Below are 20,734 nucleotides of genomic sequence, written 5' to 3' on the forward strand. Positions count from 1 at the left end.
TTGTGAAATAGCAACTCTGCAAACTCCCATCAAGTTCAATTCACTTTAGTTTTGTTTCTTTTCACGTCACATAACTAACATGAACAGTCACATGGTCCAGCAGATATTTAGACTGAGCTTTTAAATGCCTTAAACTTTGTTCATGTGCTGAATTTGAATTACATGTCATGGGATTAGGAGTTCCTGATTTGTTTCAATGAATTTATATCCCCTGTGGGGATCCCATTTCAAAACCTCTGCCCTATTTAAAACCTGCCTTGTAAGCTTGGATAACAAGCCAGAAGAAAGACAGAGGTTCCGAACTTTAGAGCTTCAGTGAATACTTGTTACAAAATTCAGTACTCTAAAAAGTATGTTATTTATTTAATTAAGTGTTCACTGAAAAGGTAAATACCAAAAATTAACATTGTTTTCCTGTTTAAACAAAATATATGGAAGAGGATTATTACCACTAAAGAAAGTCAAAATTCTGAGGAAAACAGTCAATTATTTTTTTTCAGTGGCCCTAAACCTCAATTACAATATACATCAACAAAGATGTATGTTATAACTGTGGAAAACGTTAGGATACTCATTAATAGCTAGGGTAAACTAACCACATTAGTCTGAGAAAACCTGTCTGCTCTTCAGTTTCTGCTCTAAGAAGATTGAGGAGTTTCTTGCATGTTTCACTTGTTTCAAGTCGTCCCAGAGGATCACTATGAAATTAAGTTCTTTCCATATTATAAGCTTTAGTGGGTTAACTGGTATGTTTTAAATCACTGTTATGTTGCAGAATCCAGTCCAGCTTTTGCATCAGTAGCATATACGAATCATGACACTTCCACCTCCGTGGTCACAATTCAGTCTCTTATTTTCCCTTGAATTCTGTATTTATCCCAAATATTTCCACTGTTTTTTTTTGTCCAAATAATTCAATTTATTTCCAGACGTCTTTGCCTGCATTTTCTGTGGAAAACTACCATGAAAGTTTGCCACAGAGAAGACATGACTGTAAAGCAAATCATACAAGCCAGTGGTTCCCAAAGTGTGGGGCGCGCCTCCTAGGGAGGACACGGGAAGCGGTATGAATGAATGAATAAAGAAAAGAAAAAACAGTTACACAAAACTGTTTCACTGTAAAGATGGTTTGTAGTTTGTTTTGTTGCAACCTGAAGTGTGAAATAAACTTCAGTGGAGTTTCAAAACAAAATATGTGTATAGGTTTATGTCTGGTTGAACGATGTGTGTTCCCAGTTGATTTTTTTTTCTTTTTTGGGGGGGATTTTATTGTAATCCATAGGGGGGCGCAGAAAATCTTTGGGAACCACTGATATACGCAATGACAAGAGCTTGCTGTGGACCCTTTGACGACAATTGTGTTTTTTTGTATACCAGTTAGCATCTTGCAGTCTGCCTTTAGGGGGAACTTGCTTAGATGGCTAAACCTTGTTTTAAAAATCCTCCACTTTTCATAGTGGATGGCTGTTTTTTTTCCATATTTCAATTTTGTTTTTTTACATCTTTTACCAGTCCCATAAGCTTCTACACTCTTTTTTCTGAAGGTCATACACAAGTGTTTGATCTCTCTTCAAAAGTCAAACATAAACTAGATCGACCGTCCGTAGAGTCATGGTCACTGTCAGGAATGCTTCAGCTTCGTTTTAGTAAAGAAACACATCACTTGTGAGAAATACCCAGTGTGAAGAAGTTATCTGTTCCAGGAAAATAGTTGGATTCTTTTCCTTCAGAATTGTCATCAGTGCACAGCAACCTTCACAATTATTCTCACCCTTTGTAAAAGATAAGCCCCAAACAAATGGGTTTCTATGAAGACTATGACCACTTGTCCACTTTCTTTGATTTTTTTGGCATTACTATTATTCAATAGTATTCTGACAGGAAGCACAGAGAGAGAAGGGGAGGGCATGTAGCAAATTACTTGGGAATTGAACCTGGGTCAGCTGCATTGAGGACCGTCTGGGTAAACATTGATTAAAGGGAAGTCTGATTCCGAGTCTGGAAGCAAAAGATAAAGACAAAAATGACAAAAAAAATCTTTCCCACAGTATTTCATTTTACTGTGCTTTGAAAAAGTATTCCCACCCTTTGAATTTTTTCAAGGGTTTTGTCAAATCTCTACAAAAATTAGATATAATGTAAATTTTACTAGGAAATTTTATTAGAATTTTATGAGGTAGATAGAACACAGTATTATTACGTGACCTCTAATCTTTTATCCATTAATGAAACCCATTGCAACCCATTGCAACAGAAATGAGCCAACAGGCTGAGCAGCGAGCGCATTAATCATCATGAATTCTTTTTGAATGAGAGGCAAGAAGGCATTCACATTTAGATTTTTTATTTTTACCTTCATTCAAAGCTATGTGTGAGAAAAAATCCCTAACATGGTACGGTAGTGACAGCATCATGCTGTGGGAACACGAAACCAGGTCAGAGTCAATGGGATGACGAATGAAACTAAGTATGGATAATCGTTTTAAAAAAATTAGATTATGAAAGACTTGAGATCTTCCAGCAGTACAATATAACACTATATGCTAAACTAAAGCATATAGTGTTATATTGGCCTAGTCAAAGTTGAGGCATAAATTCAATTGATAATCTGTTAGGACCTTCCAGGATGCTCTGCATTACATACGACAAAGCAAAGAAGTGAGTGAAGAAATATAAAAACCTAGTTTCCTCAAAAAACATTCAGTAAAGAAAAACTTAAATTTCAATCTGATTTTAAATACCAGCAGATTCACTTGTGATTACCGAATAACGAGAGCCACCCACAGTCTCACCCAAAGCAGGGGCCTGCTCCAACGCAGCACCCATGAAATCATTACATTCCCCAATTAAGACATTATTCAGAAGGAATATTCCCCTCGTGTAAGAGTACTAATTATGTGATTAGGATTGATTGCATAATCTCAGCATAGGCCCGAGTGCTGACACGGAAACACCTGTTGCCCTTAGATCTGCTCTGGCATCAAAAACTGGCAGATTTTTAAAGGTTGCAAATCAGTTCAGGTTGGTCTTAAAACAGATAATTGGGCTACAGGGGAAAATTAATCTTAATGATATCATTATTCCTAAGCTTTATTTGATTTGCACGCTCCCCAGAAGGCTACATGTGAGATTGCATCCTCACCTTCTGATGTTCTGAGTCATTTACACACCACAGGCAGGTTGGGACATTGCACAAAGACCAGAGCGAGGACACTCACGACCAATGCATGAAAAGTGGTTATGTGTGAGCTAGTGTGATGCTAGTGTGATTACGGCAGGGAGTGGAGGAAAGAAAGGTGTTTGTACATGACTGTCATTCAAACGTTAGGATTGCAAGAGAGAAATGAATGATTGATGAGTGTGTGGTGAATAAAACTGTCCTGTATCTCTGTTCAAACTTTACCGTCAACCTTGTTCCTGTCCAGTGAGCAACACTTCTCGTACTTGTGCATGTTAACCGGAAAGGGCATCAGTCAGCATTTTCATTTCTCCTCCTGATTCAAAGGGTCAGCAGTCTAGACAGGGGCAATAGGGAATTAAAATTCCACTTCCAACACACACACACACACAAAAAAACATGATCAAAGAAAAGGTGTGCCCTTCTTTTATTCACTTCCCAGAAGAAGCCTGAGTGATTTTTTTCTTGGTGACGATGTTGTGCCAGTAAGCTATTTTCCCTAGAAGCATCATAAAAACCCATAATATTTGCAGCTGGCAGAAGTTTTTCCATTTTCCATTCAATTTTAAGTAATAATTACTTGTGTGAGTGAGAGTCTTATGGCAGCATGCAGAGTTTGAATCACTTTCTGCAAAAGCACGCGATGGTATGAATCAGAAAAAGCCTGAGATCATGTCGCTGGCGGTGGTCTGCACAGTCGGATTGATCCAGTTGCTAAAACCTTCCATTGACTAGGCAGTAGTGGTCAGAACACTGACTAAACACACAGGCAAAGATAAACAAGGGAACATTCCAGCAAGTTCCCAAATTTCATCACTGCTCCTCTTCCATCTGGATGCTATTACACTGAACACTCTGATCCTCTCAGGAGAAATACATGCAAGAGTGAGACCCAATCACTGATCTCAGTTTATTAGCAATATAAATCAAAGGCACAAAAAGTCAATGATGTGAAAATTAAGCTCCTTATGGTCTTTTGAACTCTCTTTGAACTCTTAACTGGACTGCACTCAAAAACTGGTCTCCACTGGTCTCCACTTCATACCTTGCACATATACATAGCTAAATAACTTCTATTTTACTGTCAAACTGCCGTCAATTCATATTAGCAACATTAATTAAAGTTGTACAGTCATTCAAATGTCATTTTGATGTAGAATTAAGAGCCTCAAATGACAGAGTTTCTTGTGCTGTGACTGTGTGTAAATCTCTGAACTGTACATCATGCTTACTGTGGTTATTTGCTGGAGTTTGCTAACTGTTGAAACACAAACGCTTCCATTTATTGTGAAAAGGAAAAAGAAAGGATGAAACGTTCTGAATGTCAGCGTGTTGGCTCGGCCTCAGCCGCGTTCTGTTGAGATTCTGCTTTTTGTGTGTATTTTTTGTGTGTGTATTATATACTTATATATAAAATATATAAGTATATTTTATACTTATATTTTATATTGTATTTTATTTTATTCTGGAGTAACCTCATAACATTGGAACCTCAAAACATTGTCCTGAGCTGTATGCAACGTAATTTCGTTCTGTATACACCCTGTGCATGCAAAATGATAATAAAGTCAGTCTAAGTCTAAGTCTAAGTCTTTTGTTGCTTAAGAAAATATATACTCAGACTAGTAAATTATCTTCTGCGTTTAGTACAAAGCAGTTGAGATGCAAAGCTACACAGTCAAATTAAAGCTAGTGAAGGAAAACTGGTGTGAAAAATGGTTACATTATGAGGAACATAAGCTATACTTCACACAAACACATATACACCCTGTTACGACCCGTCTAGGGGTGGCCAGATCATAACATGAAAGGTCCCTCCTCCTCGTCCCATCCCAAACAGCCAACACATACAAAGTTAAACATTTTACAATGATGTTTATTAAAAAATATATGTTTGATTTAAATATAACAAAAATGGAGCATATAACTTCAGAATGAGCTAGTGCCAAAACAACAAACAAAAGGAACTATCTAAATAATAATCAACTTACCTAACCGAAAAATAAATAAACCAAATGACAAAAACTTACCTCCCCAACTAAAAAAACAGGAAAGAACTAAGGCAACATAAATGGCAGCTCACTCCTACAAACTCCAAACCAAGAAGTTGAACAAACAAAACAAACAGTGTGGCCGGTTGAGATGAGCAGAGGAGAGATCTTCCAGGAAGTCCACGTCAGCCGCTTTTATACTCCTCACATCCGGGAAGCCACCAATCGGACGTCCCCCGTCGTCCTCCAGGCACCAATCAAAAACAAGTACCTGCACACTCATTTACATAATAACATTTAACGACTCCAGTCGTAACACCCCCAATCACAAGAATTAAACACACCCCTAAGTGTTTAATTCAAATGAGTTAAAAACTTCTAGATAAAGCATCAGCTAATACATTATCCTTACCCTTTTTATAGTTAATCTGCAAGTTAAAATCTTGCAGCAGCAGAGACCAGCGCATCAGTCGGTGGTTGGAATTTCGCATTTGGGAGACGAAGACCAGCGGATTATGATCGGTGAACACTTGGACAGGTCGTGCACTAGAACCAATATAAACTTCGAAGTTCTGTAACGCAAGTAACAGAGCAAGAGCTTCCTTTTCGATTGTGCTGTAATGAAACTGATGTTTATTAAACTTTTTCGAAAAGTAGCAGACAGGATGTTCTATGCCTCGCTCATCGTCCTGCAGAAGCACAGCTCCAGCACCACACAAACTTGCATCAACTTCAAGTTTAAAAGGACGCTCAAAATTTGGCGCAGCCAGCACCGGTGCACTGCACAACAATGCTTTAGCGGACTCAAACGCGACCTGACAAGAGGAAGACCAAATAAAAGGTTTCAAAGGACTAACAAGTTCAGTCAATGAACTAACCACATCTGAAAATTTTTTACAAAACCCGCGATAAAAACCACACATTCCCAAAAAGCGACGCAAGTCTTTTTTTGTCTGTGGGATAGGAAAATCAATTATTGCTTGCACTTTAGCAGCAATAGGACGTACTTGTCCTTGACCAACTTGCTTTCCTAGATAAGTGATTGTGGCTTTTCCAAACTCACATTTCGAGAGATTCAATGTGAGAGAGGCATCACAAAAACGACTGAACACTTCCGAAAGAGTTTCCAGATGTTCTGTCCAAGTGGCAGAATAAATAACTACATCATCCAAATATACTTCACAACTTTTCACTCCCAATAATACCTTTTGCATTAAACGTTGGAATGTAGCGGGTGCGTTACGCAACCCGAAAGGCATAACGGTATATTGGAGGAAATGATCAGGAGTTACAAAAGCAGAAATTTCGGAAGCTCTTGGTGTTAACGGAACTTGCCAGTAACCCTTTAACAGGTCCAACTTTGTGACAAATTTAGCGGAGCCAACACGATCAATGCAATCTTCCATTCTAGGAAGTGGAAAAGAATCGGATTTGGTGACAGCATTAACCTTCCTGTAATCTGTACAAAACCGAAATGTATTATCTGGCTTTGGGACTAGGAGGCAGGGCGAACTCCACGCGCTGTTACTGGGTACTGCTAAACCATGTTCAATCAAGTAAGCCACTTCCTGTTGCATCAAAACACGCTTTGTTGGATTTATTCTGTAAGCATGTTGTTTAATTGGCTTCTCAACCTCCACATCAATATCATGGAACAGCACGGATGTTTGGTGCGGATGATCTGAGAAAAGTAATAAATTAGCTTCAATCAGGTCAGTAATATCTTTGCGGGCAGGCTGTGACAAATGAGATAGAAAAGATTCCAAATTTCCCATCACTTCAAAGTTCCGCAAACGGGTCACAGGCATGCAACCGCTGTTCTCCCTCAAATCGTCATCTGCCAGATGATATGGTGGGGGTGAAGAGCAAACAGAAACAGGGGTAACAAAACAGGTGTTATCTACAATGCCTTCCCTGGAAACGTAACGTTTGAGCATGTTAATATGACAAATCCTCGTTTTTCGTTTTCGATCCGGAGTCTTAATCACATAGTTTGTTTCATTTATTTTTTTCTCCACCTCATACGGTCCTGAAAATTGTGCATGAAGACTCGATCCACTCAAGGGAAGTAGTACTAAAACCTTTTCACCTGGAGTGAAATTTCTACTCACAGTTTTTTTATCATAACGAGCTTTCATTTTATTCTGAGCCTTAGCCAGATTTTCTTGGGCCAGCTGACATGCATGAAAAAGACGCTCTCTAAAACTACTAACATAATCCAACACATTATGTTCAGTTTGACGCGACTCTGACAACCATTTCTCTTTAACGAGTTGGAGCGGACCACGAACAGTGTGTCCAAATACCAAATCTGCCGGACTGAATCCAAGGGATTCCTGAATGGTTTCTCTAACTGCAAATAGCAGAAGTGGAAGACCCTCATCCCAACTTTTATCAGATTCAAGGCAGTATTTGCGCAACATAATTTTCAAGGTTTGATGAAACCTCTCCAGCGCACCCTGTGACTCTGGATGATAAGGGCTGGAGGTTTGATGTTTAATTTTCAGTTCATTCAAAACTTGAGCAAAGACCTTTGACATAAAATTTGTCCCTTGATCCGTTTGAACAACCATAGGTAAACCAAAAGTCGAAAAAAAGTTTATGAGGACTTTCACAATGTTCTTCGCCTTTAACGTGCGTAATGGAATAGCTTCCGGAAAACGAGTGGCAGCACACATCAGAGTTAAGATGTATTGATAACCCGACTTGGTTTTTGGCAAAGGGCCCACACAGTCCAATAAAACTCGTTGAAATGGTTCGCCGAGCGCTGGAATGGGATGAAGAGGCGCTGGTGGAATTGGTTTATTTGGCTTTCCCACTAATTGACATATGTGACATGACCTACAATAATTCACCACGTCAGACTTTAACCCAGGCCAGAAGAAATTACGTAACACACGGTGATAAGTTTTTTTAACACCGAGATGTCCAGCCAAGCTGGCATCATGTGCGAGGCTCAGAATCTGAGGTCTGTAATCTTTTGGCACAACCACCTGGTTTATTCTCTGTAGATCACCTGAATCTTGGGACCAGGACCTCATCAAAACACCGTTTTCAACAAAATAGGTCACTTGAGTTTTAAATCCATTCTTATCTGCAACAGAAAAGCAAGAACTCAGTGACGGGTCATTCTGCTGCGCTTTGACCAACATCTCCTTATTAATGTTCAAACTCAAAGTTTTATCTGCAGGAATAAGTTCAGAGACGTCACATTTTAACATTTTTACAGAGTCATTTGAATCAAAGCCATTTTCATCAAGTGTAGCCATAAAAGACCCAGACAAATCTACAATTTCACCCATTTTACGAGCTTGCGCGCGTGTAATTGCGCACGCAGGAAACACATCCAAAGTGGCAGCTGATTCATCAGCAAGGGTAAACGAAATTGGGTCATCAACAACTTCTGGTGGAGGAAACACTTTTCCGCCAGCCAGATCATTACCAAGAATGAGGGAAACTCCTTCAATAGGTAATTGCGGACGCACGGCTACTTTAACGCGTCCCGAAACTAATGGTGAACACAAGTGCACCATGTGCAAAGGGGCTTTGGTTACGCTCATTTTTATTCCCCACACGAGAATATCTGAACCACAAGATGTTTGACTAGATAAAGGCAGCAGAGATTCTAACAAAAAAGAGTGATAAGCACCTGTATCTCTAAGGATTGTGATCGGGACTTGATCTTTTTCCTCACCCGTCAAAGAAACAAAACCCTGCGAAATAAATGGCAAAAACTGCGGATCAACATCAACTTTAGGTTTTTGTTGAATATCACCGCGTACATTCGGCTGGGAAACTGACTTTATAAATCCCACACCCGCAGGAGTTTTTATACTTTTAGCTTCTTTTTTCTTCAAGACTGGGCACGCAGCAATTAAATGTCCAGGTGCGTGGCAATAAAAGCAATCACGGTTGTTTGATTTTGAAGCAACAGATGGCACATTTCGACTTACTGACCTTGAAAATGCATTTTTCCGTTCAAAAAAATTTTCCTGAAACGAATTCTGTGAAGAAAACACATTTTTATGAGTCAAAATAAATTCGTCAGCCAACAGCGCTGCGTTCATCAATGATGACGCTTTCTGTTCATTTAAATAAGTCACAATCCGTTCAGGCAGACACTTTTTAAACTCTTCTAACAAAATTAAGGATTTTAGATCACCAATAGTTTTAACTTTACACGAATGACACCACTTATCAAACAAAACGTTCTTCTCTCGTGCGAACTCAACAAATGTCTGATTAGCAGTTTTATTAAGATTTCTGAATTTCTGACGATATGCCTCAGGGACAAGTTCATAAGCTTGCAACACGGTTTTCTTAAGAGTGTCATAATCTAGACTTTGCTCAATAGACAAACTTGAACACACCTCTTGGGCTTTTCCAACAAGCTTACACTGTAGCAAAAGGGACCAGAATTCCTTCGGCCAGCTCAAAGCAGCGGCTATGCGCTCAAATGCGCCAAAATAAGAGTCGACCTCAGACTCACGAAATGGCGGAACCAATGTGATGTGCTTACTAATGTCAAAAGAAACAGAAATAGAAGAATCTGTGCTTGGTGGTTTTGGTGAAACTGCAGGAGCACTGTTTTGGAGCTCAAGAGCTCTGATTCGAAGATGCATGGCTTTCACTTCGAGCTCCTTGTTGCGGTTCTCCACCTCCCTTATATGGAGTGCGAGACGCAGATTCTCAGACGACATACCTTCAAGAGGTTTAGAATCTTGGTTGATCTCCAAGACTGCAGCAGGCACATCAGCCAGTGCTGCGTCAACACCCGCTCCAAATGCGGCGTCTCCAGCTTCCTTCACTGCAGTCACTTGCAACACACCTCTCTCCACCAGTTGTTCACACAGCGTTTCCTTCAGTTCCGATTTTCGATCACTGCAAGACACCTCAACATCATAATGGTCAGCCACAATAATTAGGTCCGCTTTTCTACATTTTTCTAATTTTACCCAAGAAGGTGAACTCACAAAATCAGCAAGGGAAAATCCCTTCTCCATAATTCCCCCGTGCACAAAATAAAACTGCCAATCAGAACAACGAACACTTACCAACAAAACGAGAGAAGACGAAACGAGACCCAAATTCAAAATTGGGAGGGGTTTGAACGGACGAGCCCCCAATTCATGTTACGACCCGTCTAGGGGTGGCCAGATCATAACATGAAAGGTCCCTCCTCCTCGTCCCATCCCAAACAGCCAACACATACAAAGTTAAACATTTTACAATGATGTTTATTAAAAAATATATGTTTGATTTAAATATAACAAAAATGGAGCATATAACTTCAGAATGAGCTAGTGCCAAAACAACAAACAAAAGGAACTATCTAAATAATAATCAACTTACCTAACCGAAAAATAAATAAACCAAATGACAAAAACTTACCTCCCCAACTAAAAAAACAGGAAAGAACTAAGGCAACATAAATGGCAGCTCACTCCTACAAACTCCAAACCAAGAAGTTGAACAAACAAAACAAACAGTGTGGCCGGTTGAGATGAGCAGAGGAGAGATCTTCCAGGAAGTCCACGTCAGCCGCTTTTATACTCCTCACATCCGGGAAGCCACCAATCGGACGTCCCCCGTCGTCCTCCAGGCACCAATCAAAAACAAGTACCTGCACACTCATTTACATAATAACATTTAACGACTCCAGTCGTAACACACCCATACATGAGCATACAGTATATACTGTATATACATAACATATTTACTTTACAAAGTAAAGTAAAGGCTGTGTATATAACCACAGCCCAAAATAAAGTCTTATAAACTGTATTTTTACTCTTATTTAAAGTATTGCTACTTTTATTTGAGCATATTTTTGTGTAAACCATCCACCACTGACAGAAAGAAAGGTTTACGTAAATTTTATTATTAAAGAGGTTTTATTTTTATGCTTTATTTGAAAGTGAAATTTAGTTTTTGAAACAATTAAAATTAACTCATTGTCTTTGCTTTAGCACTGCAGTAAAAACAGTCTAAATTATTATAACAAAACCACATTAAGCTAAAAAATATAAGAAATGTGTTTGTCAGTGACAAGGCTTTAGTTTATCGTCCTGAGTCAAAATAAACTAAAGCCTTTCATACATAAATCTATCTATATAAATAGATAGAAATATATAGTAAGAATAATAAAGTAATGTATTGTATAATCGATGAATCATCAACATACATTGTTCCCAGTTGTCCCTCTATTTATTAGACTTGTGCGCCCTCTAGCGTCACGTGTATAAGCTCACACCCTCTCTACTTGTAGCGTCTTACTTTGCCGGTTAGATGGCGCTAGTGAGTAAACTGAAGCCAACAAACACCTCACAAAAAGGAAGAGGAAGCAGACAGAGGAAGTCGGCTGTCTTCCTGTCTCTGACATCCGCATCAAAGACAAAAAATACCCACAGAAAAGGCCAAATTATAGCTTAAAACCGCCTCCCTCTTCAGATTCAGAGTCGGACATTTAAATAGCGTCAGCCATGTCGAAGAACACAGTGTCCGCCCGTTTCAGGCGAGTGGACGTGGATGAGTACGACGAGAACAAATTTGTGGACGAGGAGGACGGCGGAGAAAATCAGTTGGGTCCTGACGAGGCAGAGGTGGATTCCTTCATCAGACAATATCCTTTATATTATAAGCATTCAACTGGTACTTTGACGGTACATGAAGGATTAAGCGAATAATATTTTTTTGCGTTTTTTGATACGTGTATTTATAACTTTCTGCTGCTACCTGAATGATTGGCCTGCTAGCTAAACACCCATCACTGTACAGACTTGCCTGACGGTCACATTCCAGGGATTGCTGCTCCAGACTTCCGACACAAGTTCTTGCAAATTTCCCCTTGAAGTAATTTTTTTTTATTTGCCACATTCCAAGCACAAACTTTAATGTATTTTGTGATAGACCGACACAAACTAGCGCTAAAGTATGAAATGAAAACTGAAGAATCTTAAAAGTGTGGAATGCATTTGTTTTCATCATCTCTAGGTCTATGCATTGTTGAAGCACCAGATGGAAGCCTTAAAGCTAAATAATTTAATTCTACAGGAGCCGAATAGTGACCAGTTTCTGATGTCCCATTAGGAAAACGCCTAAAGTATCAGGATTATGGATTATATATATTTATTTATGCTAAATGTTTATAATTATCATTACTTTTAGGCAGCGCAAGTCCCTGCAGAGTGTGTGCATCCTTAATCTTCCATTCACAGGGAATCTCATAGAGGCGTTACATGCAGTCCTGAAGAACCCACCAATCAATACAAAGAATCAGAACGTCAAGGTTACTTGCTTTAATTTATTTAAATAATGTTCTTGTAAACTTTGTAACGTGACCACATTTAATCATAATGCATTTTACTCATACACTGACAGCAGACTGGTCATTTGTGTTTTAATAAGTTGAGATGTTTTTTTTACTGCAATCTTAAAATTGAAAATTTGAGTTATAAGGAGAACTGTTTGCAAAATTATTAATGGCATACATAATTCCAGCATCAGATTATAGTTGGTGTTGCTCAGGATTTATCATTTTAGCATTCTAATAGCATCTGAGTGAGTTTGTGGTAGCTGTGTTCTGTAAATGTTCCTCTTTCCTGATCAGGATCGAGCTGAGGGTCTAGTGCTGAAGGTGCTCAGTGCCTTCAAGAGCAGCGATATCGAGAAAGCGGTGCAGTCGCTCGACAAGAACGGGGTAGACCTGCTGATGAAATACATCTACAAAGGGTTTGAGAGACCCTCAGAAAACAGCAGCGCCGTCCTGCTGCAGTGGCACGAAAAGGTAAATATTCCTAAACTATTTTGTAGCTATTAATTGTTGTCTGGATAACTGGATGTCTACGTATTCTTGAAAAGTCTTTGGAACGTTTTTTTAAGTGGAAAGATGATCAAGATTAAGCTTCTTGTATTATCAAACTTAAGACCACTTAAGTCTCAATTCTTTCACATTATTACGTGTGCCATCACATTTTCAAATAGTTTTATGTAATATTCACATTTTCAGTCAAATCAAATTTTTTTTAATCATCTGGAAGCCAAAATCATCTAAATAACCAGGAAACAACAGGACGCTTATAAGTCTGTGAAATGAAAGTATGTAGTTTGTTTAGCTTTTTCTGTTCAATTACTAACATAAATGTTATTTTCGATAATATTCAAATTTAATAAACACATCGGTAAAATCCTATTAACTGACTTGTCAATAAAGATTTTTTACTATTTGTTACAGTGGAAAAATCTGCCAGATTTAATTCCATGATTTTAATTTGTGTTGTGTTTTCAGGCTCTGACTGCTGGAGGTGTGGGCAGCATCGTCAGGGTACTAACGGCGAGAAAAACGGTCTAAAAGCAGAGCGTAGAGGCACGTCACATCACTGACACGCTGCACTGTTCCTCTACCAGAAGGCAATGAAGCTGAAAGGAAAACCAGATTATTGTTCTTTTTACCCACTGAGATGCTGATTTACTTGAGGCAAAAATGTAGGACTTGAAATGTGGGTCAGAGTGGGTTTGAAAGCTGATTTTCTTTTTTTCCTTCTTTTTCAATCATCACAGCCTAAAGTCCTCACAGGGTGCTAAAAATACCTTCCTACTACATCTATGTGCTGATCCCTTTCCACCAGTGATGCCCAACTCTGAGATCAGTGTTCGTAAAAAGCAGGGTACCTCTGCATTTTAGCAGAAACGCTGGTGGAACTTCAATAATCAAACCTTTTCTGTTCATATTTGTTCTGCGTTATGTTGTTTTAGCTTCACTTCCGGGTGAATAAAAGCAGTAAATCCTCTGAGAGTAACACTCGAGCCGTGGGCGCCTGCAGAAAAGCACAGTTTCAGATGGGAGGTGATAATATGAGCCACGGGGGTCGGCATTCACCCTGGGGGGCTGCTGGGAGAGGATTAATACCCACGATGCATCTCATGATAATCCCACTTTGCAGTTTTCTCACATCCATATGCTCCCCTCTGCTACTGAACAGGGCATTGTGTGGCTAAACGGTACTGTTTACAGGAGACGCGTTTTCAGGAAACTATGTCCCAATGAGAATATGTGATTATATTTTAAGATTAATTTAACCTTAAAAAAAATCAGCATTATTCTTTACTTAGTAATTTTCCTCATATCCCCACTAAATTGAAATAAAAAATAAACAGTTTTCCACAGAAAGCTTTTCTGTTGCAGATTAGATTTTTGTTTTGCCGTATATCTAGAGGGGATTTAATTGAGATGTTTATATTGTCTGCATGATCCCATTTTTGAAATTTAAAATTATACATCTCATACCTGTCTTTTCTACATATTTTGCCACAAATATAAGTTTCTTTTTTGTATTAAGTTTCAAGTTAATTTCCTGCTTTATGTGCTTTAAACATCCTCTTCACTGTAGATTCTTTAACAACCACAAAGTAACAAGACTAAAGTACATTTTATAAGATGTTTTGTCTGCCTTATAGGGTAGACTATCTGTTGCCAAATCCTTTGTTTTTCTTTAATCTGAATTAAGTAGCCTAATTAGGTGGCTATTAGCTGAGCTTGTGTATCAGATGCAAGGTCTGTTGTGGTTCAACATGTTGCAGTTTTGAGAAAAGTATCATCAGTGAGTAAACACTCAGTGAAGTTTACTTACTTTATCCAGTATTTTACTCTCTGGTTGCTATTTGAATATGGATTATGTTTTCGTTTAGTAATCAATTATGATGCATCCAAACATTAGATACAGTTTCCAATGCAGTAATAAGATTTGGCGTGAAGCCAGAGATGTCTGATGATTTCCTCTGCTTCATGTAGTTCTTCTGTGATGCTCTTCAAGCCTGGAGGTGAGAAGACAAGGAACAGAGCAAACCTATGTGCTAACTGCCTTACTCAAATGTTTCTTTTTTATGTCTGTGCTTTTTTTGGAACAAAAATAAAAAGTATGACTGCTGATCATATTTTCATCTTGATGTTTTTATTGTGTTTTATATAATTAGCCCACAGTTTCTGATAGCTTAGAAAAACATCCTAGAATTGTCATATTTTTATGGGTCGCAAGTGCATCACACTCACCTAAAGGCAATTCAGATTGGCCAATTAATATTCTCACAGCCAAATTTTTTAGATTGTCATTCATTAAGCAAAAAAGATTTTGCTTTTCAGTTACATTTTCAGACTTTCTTGTTTACACTTTAACAGATTTCAGCTCAAATGTTAATGTCCACATTTTTGCAGATGATCTGGTGATGCTTACAAATGCAAAAAAAAGTCTAAACTTCTTTGAAGAAAAAAAGAGGAATTTGTGGTATTTGTTTTGGTATGTGACACTGATTTTGACACATCCCAGGACTGTGGGGTGTTTAACACAAGCAGAGAAACAATGTCAATGGTGTGGTTGTTTTCTTCAATATATTGAATGGGTTGAAAAAATATATTGAGTTTTGTCCATATTTGTGCATCGTGACAATGATCATCTTCAAAATTTTAAATGCATACATCAGTAGTTTGTGTTGCTAGGTTGACTTCTGCTACAGGCATGAATATTTAGTTTTTTCAGTGTAGTTTGAAATTTTTACTACAAAAACTAATAAAATTAGGAGAGGTACTGCATCACAATTGGAGCTAAAGCATTATGTACAAGTTAAAATAAAATACATTCCGGTAATTCCTGGAAAGAAAAAAAGTGTTGCTGATTGAGCAGTTTCCATGACAACAAAACAGATGAAAACTATCTGGGAACCTCTAATTTCCAACATGAGCACCATGCATCTCTACTAGTAAATGAAGTTCAGTTATGTTGATGTTCAAGCACTTTCCAGTAAAGTAACATTAGGTAGTTGGAATTACACATTGACTATAAGGAAACTGATCTTATAAATACATTTGAATGATGTGGGAAAATGTGAAGTCAAAATATAAAAAAACTAAAATAATCGACTCCTTACAGACTGGCAGAGCTTATACGGATTAGAGGATAGGATCAGTTTTATCCCCGTTTCCTCAGTCTCTTTCATATTCCCATTAATGTTACATCCATACATCGTCAGAACTGTAGCCGCTTACTGTCCTCGCACACACTTAGCATCAGTCTTTCAGTTTTCATACTGCGGTGGCCAAAAGTCCAAACACCACATCATATCACTCTCACCACACTGTTGTTCTGCAAGCTGAAGGCGCATTTCAACCACACATCTTCATCTCACATCATTTAAAGTGCTCTCAGTAAGGGTAGGCAGAGACTGCGATGTATACGATGAAGGTCGTCTGGTACTCGATGGCACCGTCCTCGCTGTAAGAGAGCGCTCGCACCTTCATGCGGTACGTGTGCGGCTCTCGCAGCGGCCGCGTGGTGAACAAAACACCCTTCATGTTCTCATCTCGGAGGGCGAAAGGCAAGGTGACGTCCTCGTCCACCACCAGGAAGGTGGTTCTGGGGTGCATCACGCCATCCTGTGTGTAGGCCACCAACCTGATGAGATCCTGGTTGGCTGCGATGCCAAAAGGCAGAGACAGCAGCTTGTACTCCAGCGCATATGGACTCAGTGTACACTCCAGGTCGTTCGGTGGGCAGTTCTTCAAACAGAACCTACAAGGTGAAAACCGTATATGCTTGATAAAATTAGTTTTGAATTTGCTGTGAGACAGATTTGACTTTTTGATTGCCCATTGGGACATGAATAAAGATCTGAATCTGACTGTCTACCCTGTGGCTGGGTCCCTCTGGTAGTTTGGAGGACAGGGTGTGTCGATGCACTGGTAGCTTCCTCTTGTGTTGAAGCACATCCGATTTACTCCACATTGGATGTTCTGCTCCAGGCACTCGTCTATATCTGTAGATATAGCAAATGGTTCATCACTGTGTGTGAAGGTCATCTCTCAATCCAATGTTTTAGTTGACTGTTCAGTAAAAAATTCACAAACTTTTAAATCAATTGCAGAATCTTTGGGTCTCTGCAACCCCTAGATTCAAGAGATTAGGGTTTCACCTTGACATGTTTTTCCATTAGTCATCAGGCGGTAACCAGCAGGACAGAGACACCGGTGGCTCCCTGGTATGTTCACACACTCATGCTGGCAGATGTCCCTCACTTCACACTCATTGATATCTATTGGTGCCATATAAAGAAACATAAAATACAGTTTTCTTCCCTATTTGTAACAGATTTAAAGCATCAAGCAGCATCAAGTCTTTAAAGTTTTTCTGTTAGCTCTTCTCCATCATGTCAGCATTGTCTGTTCTACATAGTTACCTAAGCAGTGGTCAGCCCTGGACTCAAAACCTTCCTTACATGCAGGGAAATCCTGCCTTGAGCGGTGTTTGTGAGCCTCTCTCCGGTTACGGTTCATGTAGCGCCTATTTGTGGCGGTGAAGGAGTTGTAGCTGTGAGAAGCAAAGCTGTGGTACAGCCGCTGGTTGGGCGCTTGTTCAGGAGAGGACTGGGACGTGCGGTAGCCGTATGAGTAACTTTCGTAGGTGGGTAGACGCTCCAGCCCAGCGCAGGACTTGCCATCTCCCAGCAGGTGGCGTCCCGGTGGGCAGGTGCACTTGAAACTACCAGGAGTGTTGATACACTCATGGGCACAGGGCTGAGGGAGCCGCTCACACTCATTTATGTCTGCCCTCAGTGCAAAGGAAGACCAGCACCAGGAGAAGATGGAAAGGACAAAGTGACAGGAAGAAATATAGGAGGGGAAAGAAAAGAAGAAAGATAATGCACAAGTGAAGAAATAACATATTAGGAGTAAAGAAAGATAAGGACAGAGAGGGGAAAAATGGAATATATTATTAACCTCACTGCATTATAGTACATTTTCATGTTTATTGAGAAATGCATTGAGACTATGCAAGGCATCGGCAGGTAGGTTTCAAGGTTCGATTAACAATGTCAACACCCTTGAAATTTTCCATTATACTACTCTGACACAACTAAACTAAAGGACATTGCCTATTAATCAGGATATTGCATATTGCTCTGAAAATAAAGCAGCCATGCTAAAAGTATGTAGCAGTGTGACTGTTAGGCAGAGTGCAGGCTACCCAACTATGCTGAATAAAACTGACAGCTGATATTAGCTTTCAGTTTCTATATACGAAACTAGATAAGTCATTAAAAAAACTTAGGATTCATCCAGGGTTAATACAACACAGATAATATGGAACTGAATGCCAAAGCAAAACCAGACAAGAGCTGTGTCCAAATGCAACGGTGACAGAAAGGACAGAATTAGAAGAAGGTGGAAAGAAGAGGCATACAAAGAGCAGTGGTGCTGGTCTTTTCAGATTATTTTTACTTTCATTATGTCTAATGAAGTGCTAAGAGCTGCCATATCTCACAACAAAAACAGTCAACTTGATCTATGTATAATAAGATCTGGCTGTATAATTAAGTCACATGAGCAAAACAAGAGCTAAGAGTTACACTTACGAATAAATCAACATTAAAGATAAAATAAATGCCTTTCTGATGCTCCATCTTGGGCATTGTTGTGCTTTAGCCATTCACAGCTTTTCATACAGATGAATAACATGTGGAGAGGAGGGTTAGGAAGGCATACTAAAAGTACTGTGAAGAAAGATGTGAAACATGTTGAGGAAGTTTAAAAAGGAGCCAAAAAATAAAGCAAATGAAAACAACTGCAGTTCAAAACAATTGTAAAATGACTACAAAAATGCTGGAAAATACTTCCACTTACAAGAAAAGCCATCAAGAAAACAGCAGCTTTTCCATCTTAATATCATAATATGGAATGTTGTTTTGCAAAGCAAAGCAGTTGCTTTTTGTGAAGACTCAGTCAGCAGTTTTCATAGGAGCATCTGGTCACATGCAGTGGATGGATATGGTGTAAGATGATTTTCAAAATTTTATGTTTAGTTTAAATGAAAAGACCAACTTATAAAAATTGCAGACAGAAGCACGGGAGCTTTAACAAAGTGAAGGAAATGAGCAAATCTGACAAATATCCAGTTAAAATATCTTGCCATTACATTGCAAGTTTATCTTTCTTATATTCCAAAATACTTTAATTGTATACAGTTTCTTTGTTCCTTAAGCTGGGAAGACAATACAGGATTTTTACGTACCGACACATGGGCGTCCTACTCCCTGAGATCTGAAACCACGTGGACATGTACAGTGGTAGCTGCCTCTGGTGTTCTCACAGATCTGGTTGAATCTGCACTGATGCGTCCCATCTCTGCACTCATCGATGTCTAAAAGCAAGAAACAAAGAAGACATAATCTCTGTGTGCTTATTCATATTTCCTCGTTAGCTGATACCGTCTGTCTTGAGCTGCCAGTCACTCACCCACACATGTGCCGTTCCCACTTTTGGTCATGCCACTCGGACACAGATCAATGCAGGTGTAACCACCTCGCGTGTTTTTACACTGTTGATCCAAACGACAAACCCTCTGCCTGCACTCGTTTATGTCTGAGACAACATAAGACAAGAAAAAAAAATGCTTAGACATTAAAAAAAATCTTTTTTTCCCACATAAAAGATAAACAACAACTGCTTTATTACTCATTAAAATACTTCAAGACAACACAAGTTTACTTTTGCTGCACCAGTCCTCCACAACGTAGTTGAAAGTACTTTACAGGAAAATATAGTAACAGACAAAAAAATATAAAGAAAACAAGAAATTAATTAAAGAAATAAGGGAACACTTTAGACATCATATAAAAAGGAAAAGATAAGGTGCAATTTGAAAATACATGAATAGCTGAGACATGATAAAAATTGGTTTGATAAAATAATCTTTGCCTTTCATTGGTAGGGTACAATAAACCAGTCCAGATGGTTTACAATGTTTTCAGTCCAGATTTAAAGGCAAAAGGTTTATAGCTTGTGCCTGACAAGCAACTCTTGAGTACAGTCATGTTCAAGGCCAGCCAATACTTTACATTAATGAAATTTTAAAGTCTATTATTTACAAACACAAGAAGTGCAGAGAATTAAAGATCCTTCAGTAGTGACCTGGCCATTTTTTCTATGTCCTGTTTTCACACGTGTTGTTAACATGTTAGAAGGCCGATTTATTAATAGACTTTATGTGGTTGGTAAACTTTAAACCAGAGTATGTGACAACTAATTTCATTGCATGGTTTTTTGTTTTTGAACTACACTGAGTATTCTCTAAGTGCATTTTTGGGCAAAAAACAACAAAGTTTCTGCATTGACTTAGAAGAAAGTCTGAGCCAATCAAACACTAAAATCATGATCATACACTCTTGTTTGACTGCAAGGAACTATTTCTGTTGACAGAAATATAAAGCTTTGTATCAGAGATGCTATAGTACTACATAATATAAATCTGGATGAATGAATGCATGTAGAATAAAAGTGGCCCAAGAGCAGAACCCTGAACCGTTTGTTGTTTAGGATTCCAGCTCTAATCATTTATGTTTTGACTGGTCTGATGTTAAACAGGGTAGTTGACTCACCTATGCACCGTCTGTTCCTGAGCTGAAAGCCCGGTTCACAGGCACAACGATAACTTCCTATGGTATTCATACACTGCTGATGACACGGCTGGGACTCCAAGCACTCGTCCACATCTGAGGATTATACAATGAGTTCTAATAA

At 38.9% G+C, this 20,734-nt stretch overlaps 2 protein-coding genes across 2 annotated transcripts in view; one reads left to right on the forward strand and one right to left on the reverse strand.

Moving 5' to 3' along the window:
* The first annotated feature begins 11,498 nt into the window (after window positions 1–11,498).
* On the forward strand, window positions 11,499–15,100 carry arpc5b (actin related protein 2/3 complex, subunit 5B). The gene is made up of 4 exons (XM_028027516.1): window positions 11,499–11,791; window positions 12,385–12,457; window positions 12,779–12,955; window positions 13,457–15,100. The coding sequence occupies exons 1-4, from the start codon at window positions 11,652–11,654 to the stop codon at window positions 13,517–13,519; spliced, it is 453 nt and encodes a 150-aa protein (XP_027883317.1). The 5' UTR covers window positions 11,499–11,651; the 3' UTR covers window positions 13,520–15,100.
* The window catches only part of hmcn1 (hemicentin 1), an 83,286-nt gene continuing 77,086 nt past the window's right edge, over window positions 14,535–20,734 (reverse strand). The window contains exons 101-107 of the mRNA XM_028027512.1: window positions 20,593–20,706; window positions 19,451–19,576; window positions 19,227–19,355; window positions 17,395–17,760; window positions 17,131–17,250; window positions 16,848–16,974; window positions 14,535–16,730 (exon numbers count right to left, since the gene is read on the reverse strand). Of these exons, the coding sequence (XP_027883313.1) occupies window positions 16,364–16,730; window positions 16,848–16,974; window positions 17,131–17,250; window positions 17,395–17,760; window positions 19,227–19,355; window positions 19,451–19,576; window positions 20,593–20,706 (1,349 nt within the window). The 3' untranslated portion in view covers window positions 14,535–16,363. The remainder of the gene's footprint in view (window positions 16,731–16,847; window positions 16,975–17,130; window positions 17,251–17,394; window positions 17,761–19,226; window positions 19,356–19,450; window positions 19,577–20,592; window positions 20,707–20,734) is intronic.

This window comes from Xiphophorus couchianus, chromosome 9, assembly GCF_001444195.1.
Source record: "Xiphophorus couchianus chromosome 9, X_couchianus-1.0, whole genome shotgun sequence".
NCBI lineage: Eukaryota > Metazoa > Chordata > Actinopteri > Cyprinodontiformes > Poeciliidae > Xiphophorus > Xiphophorus couchianus.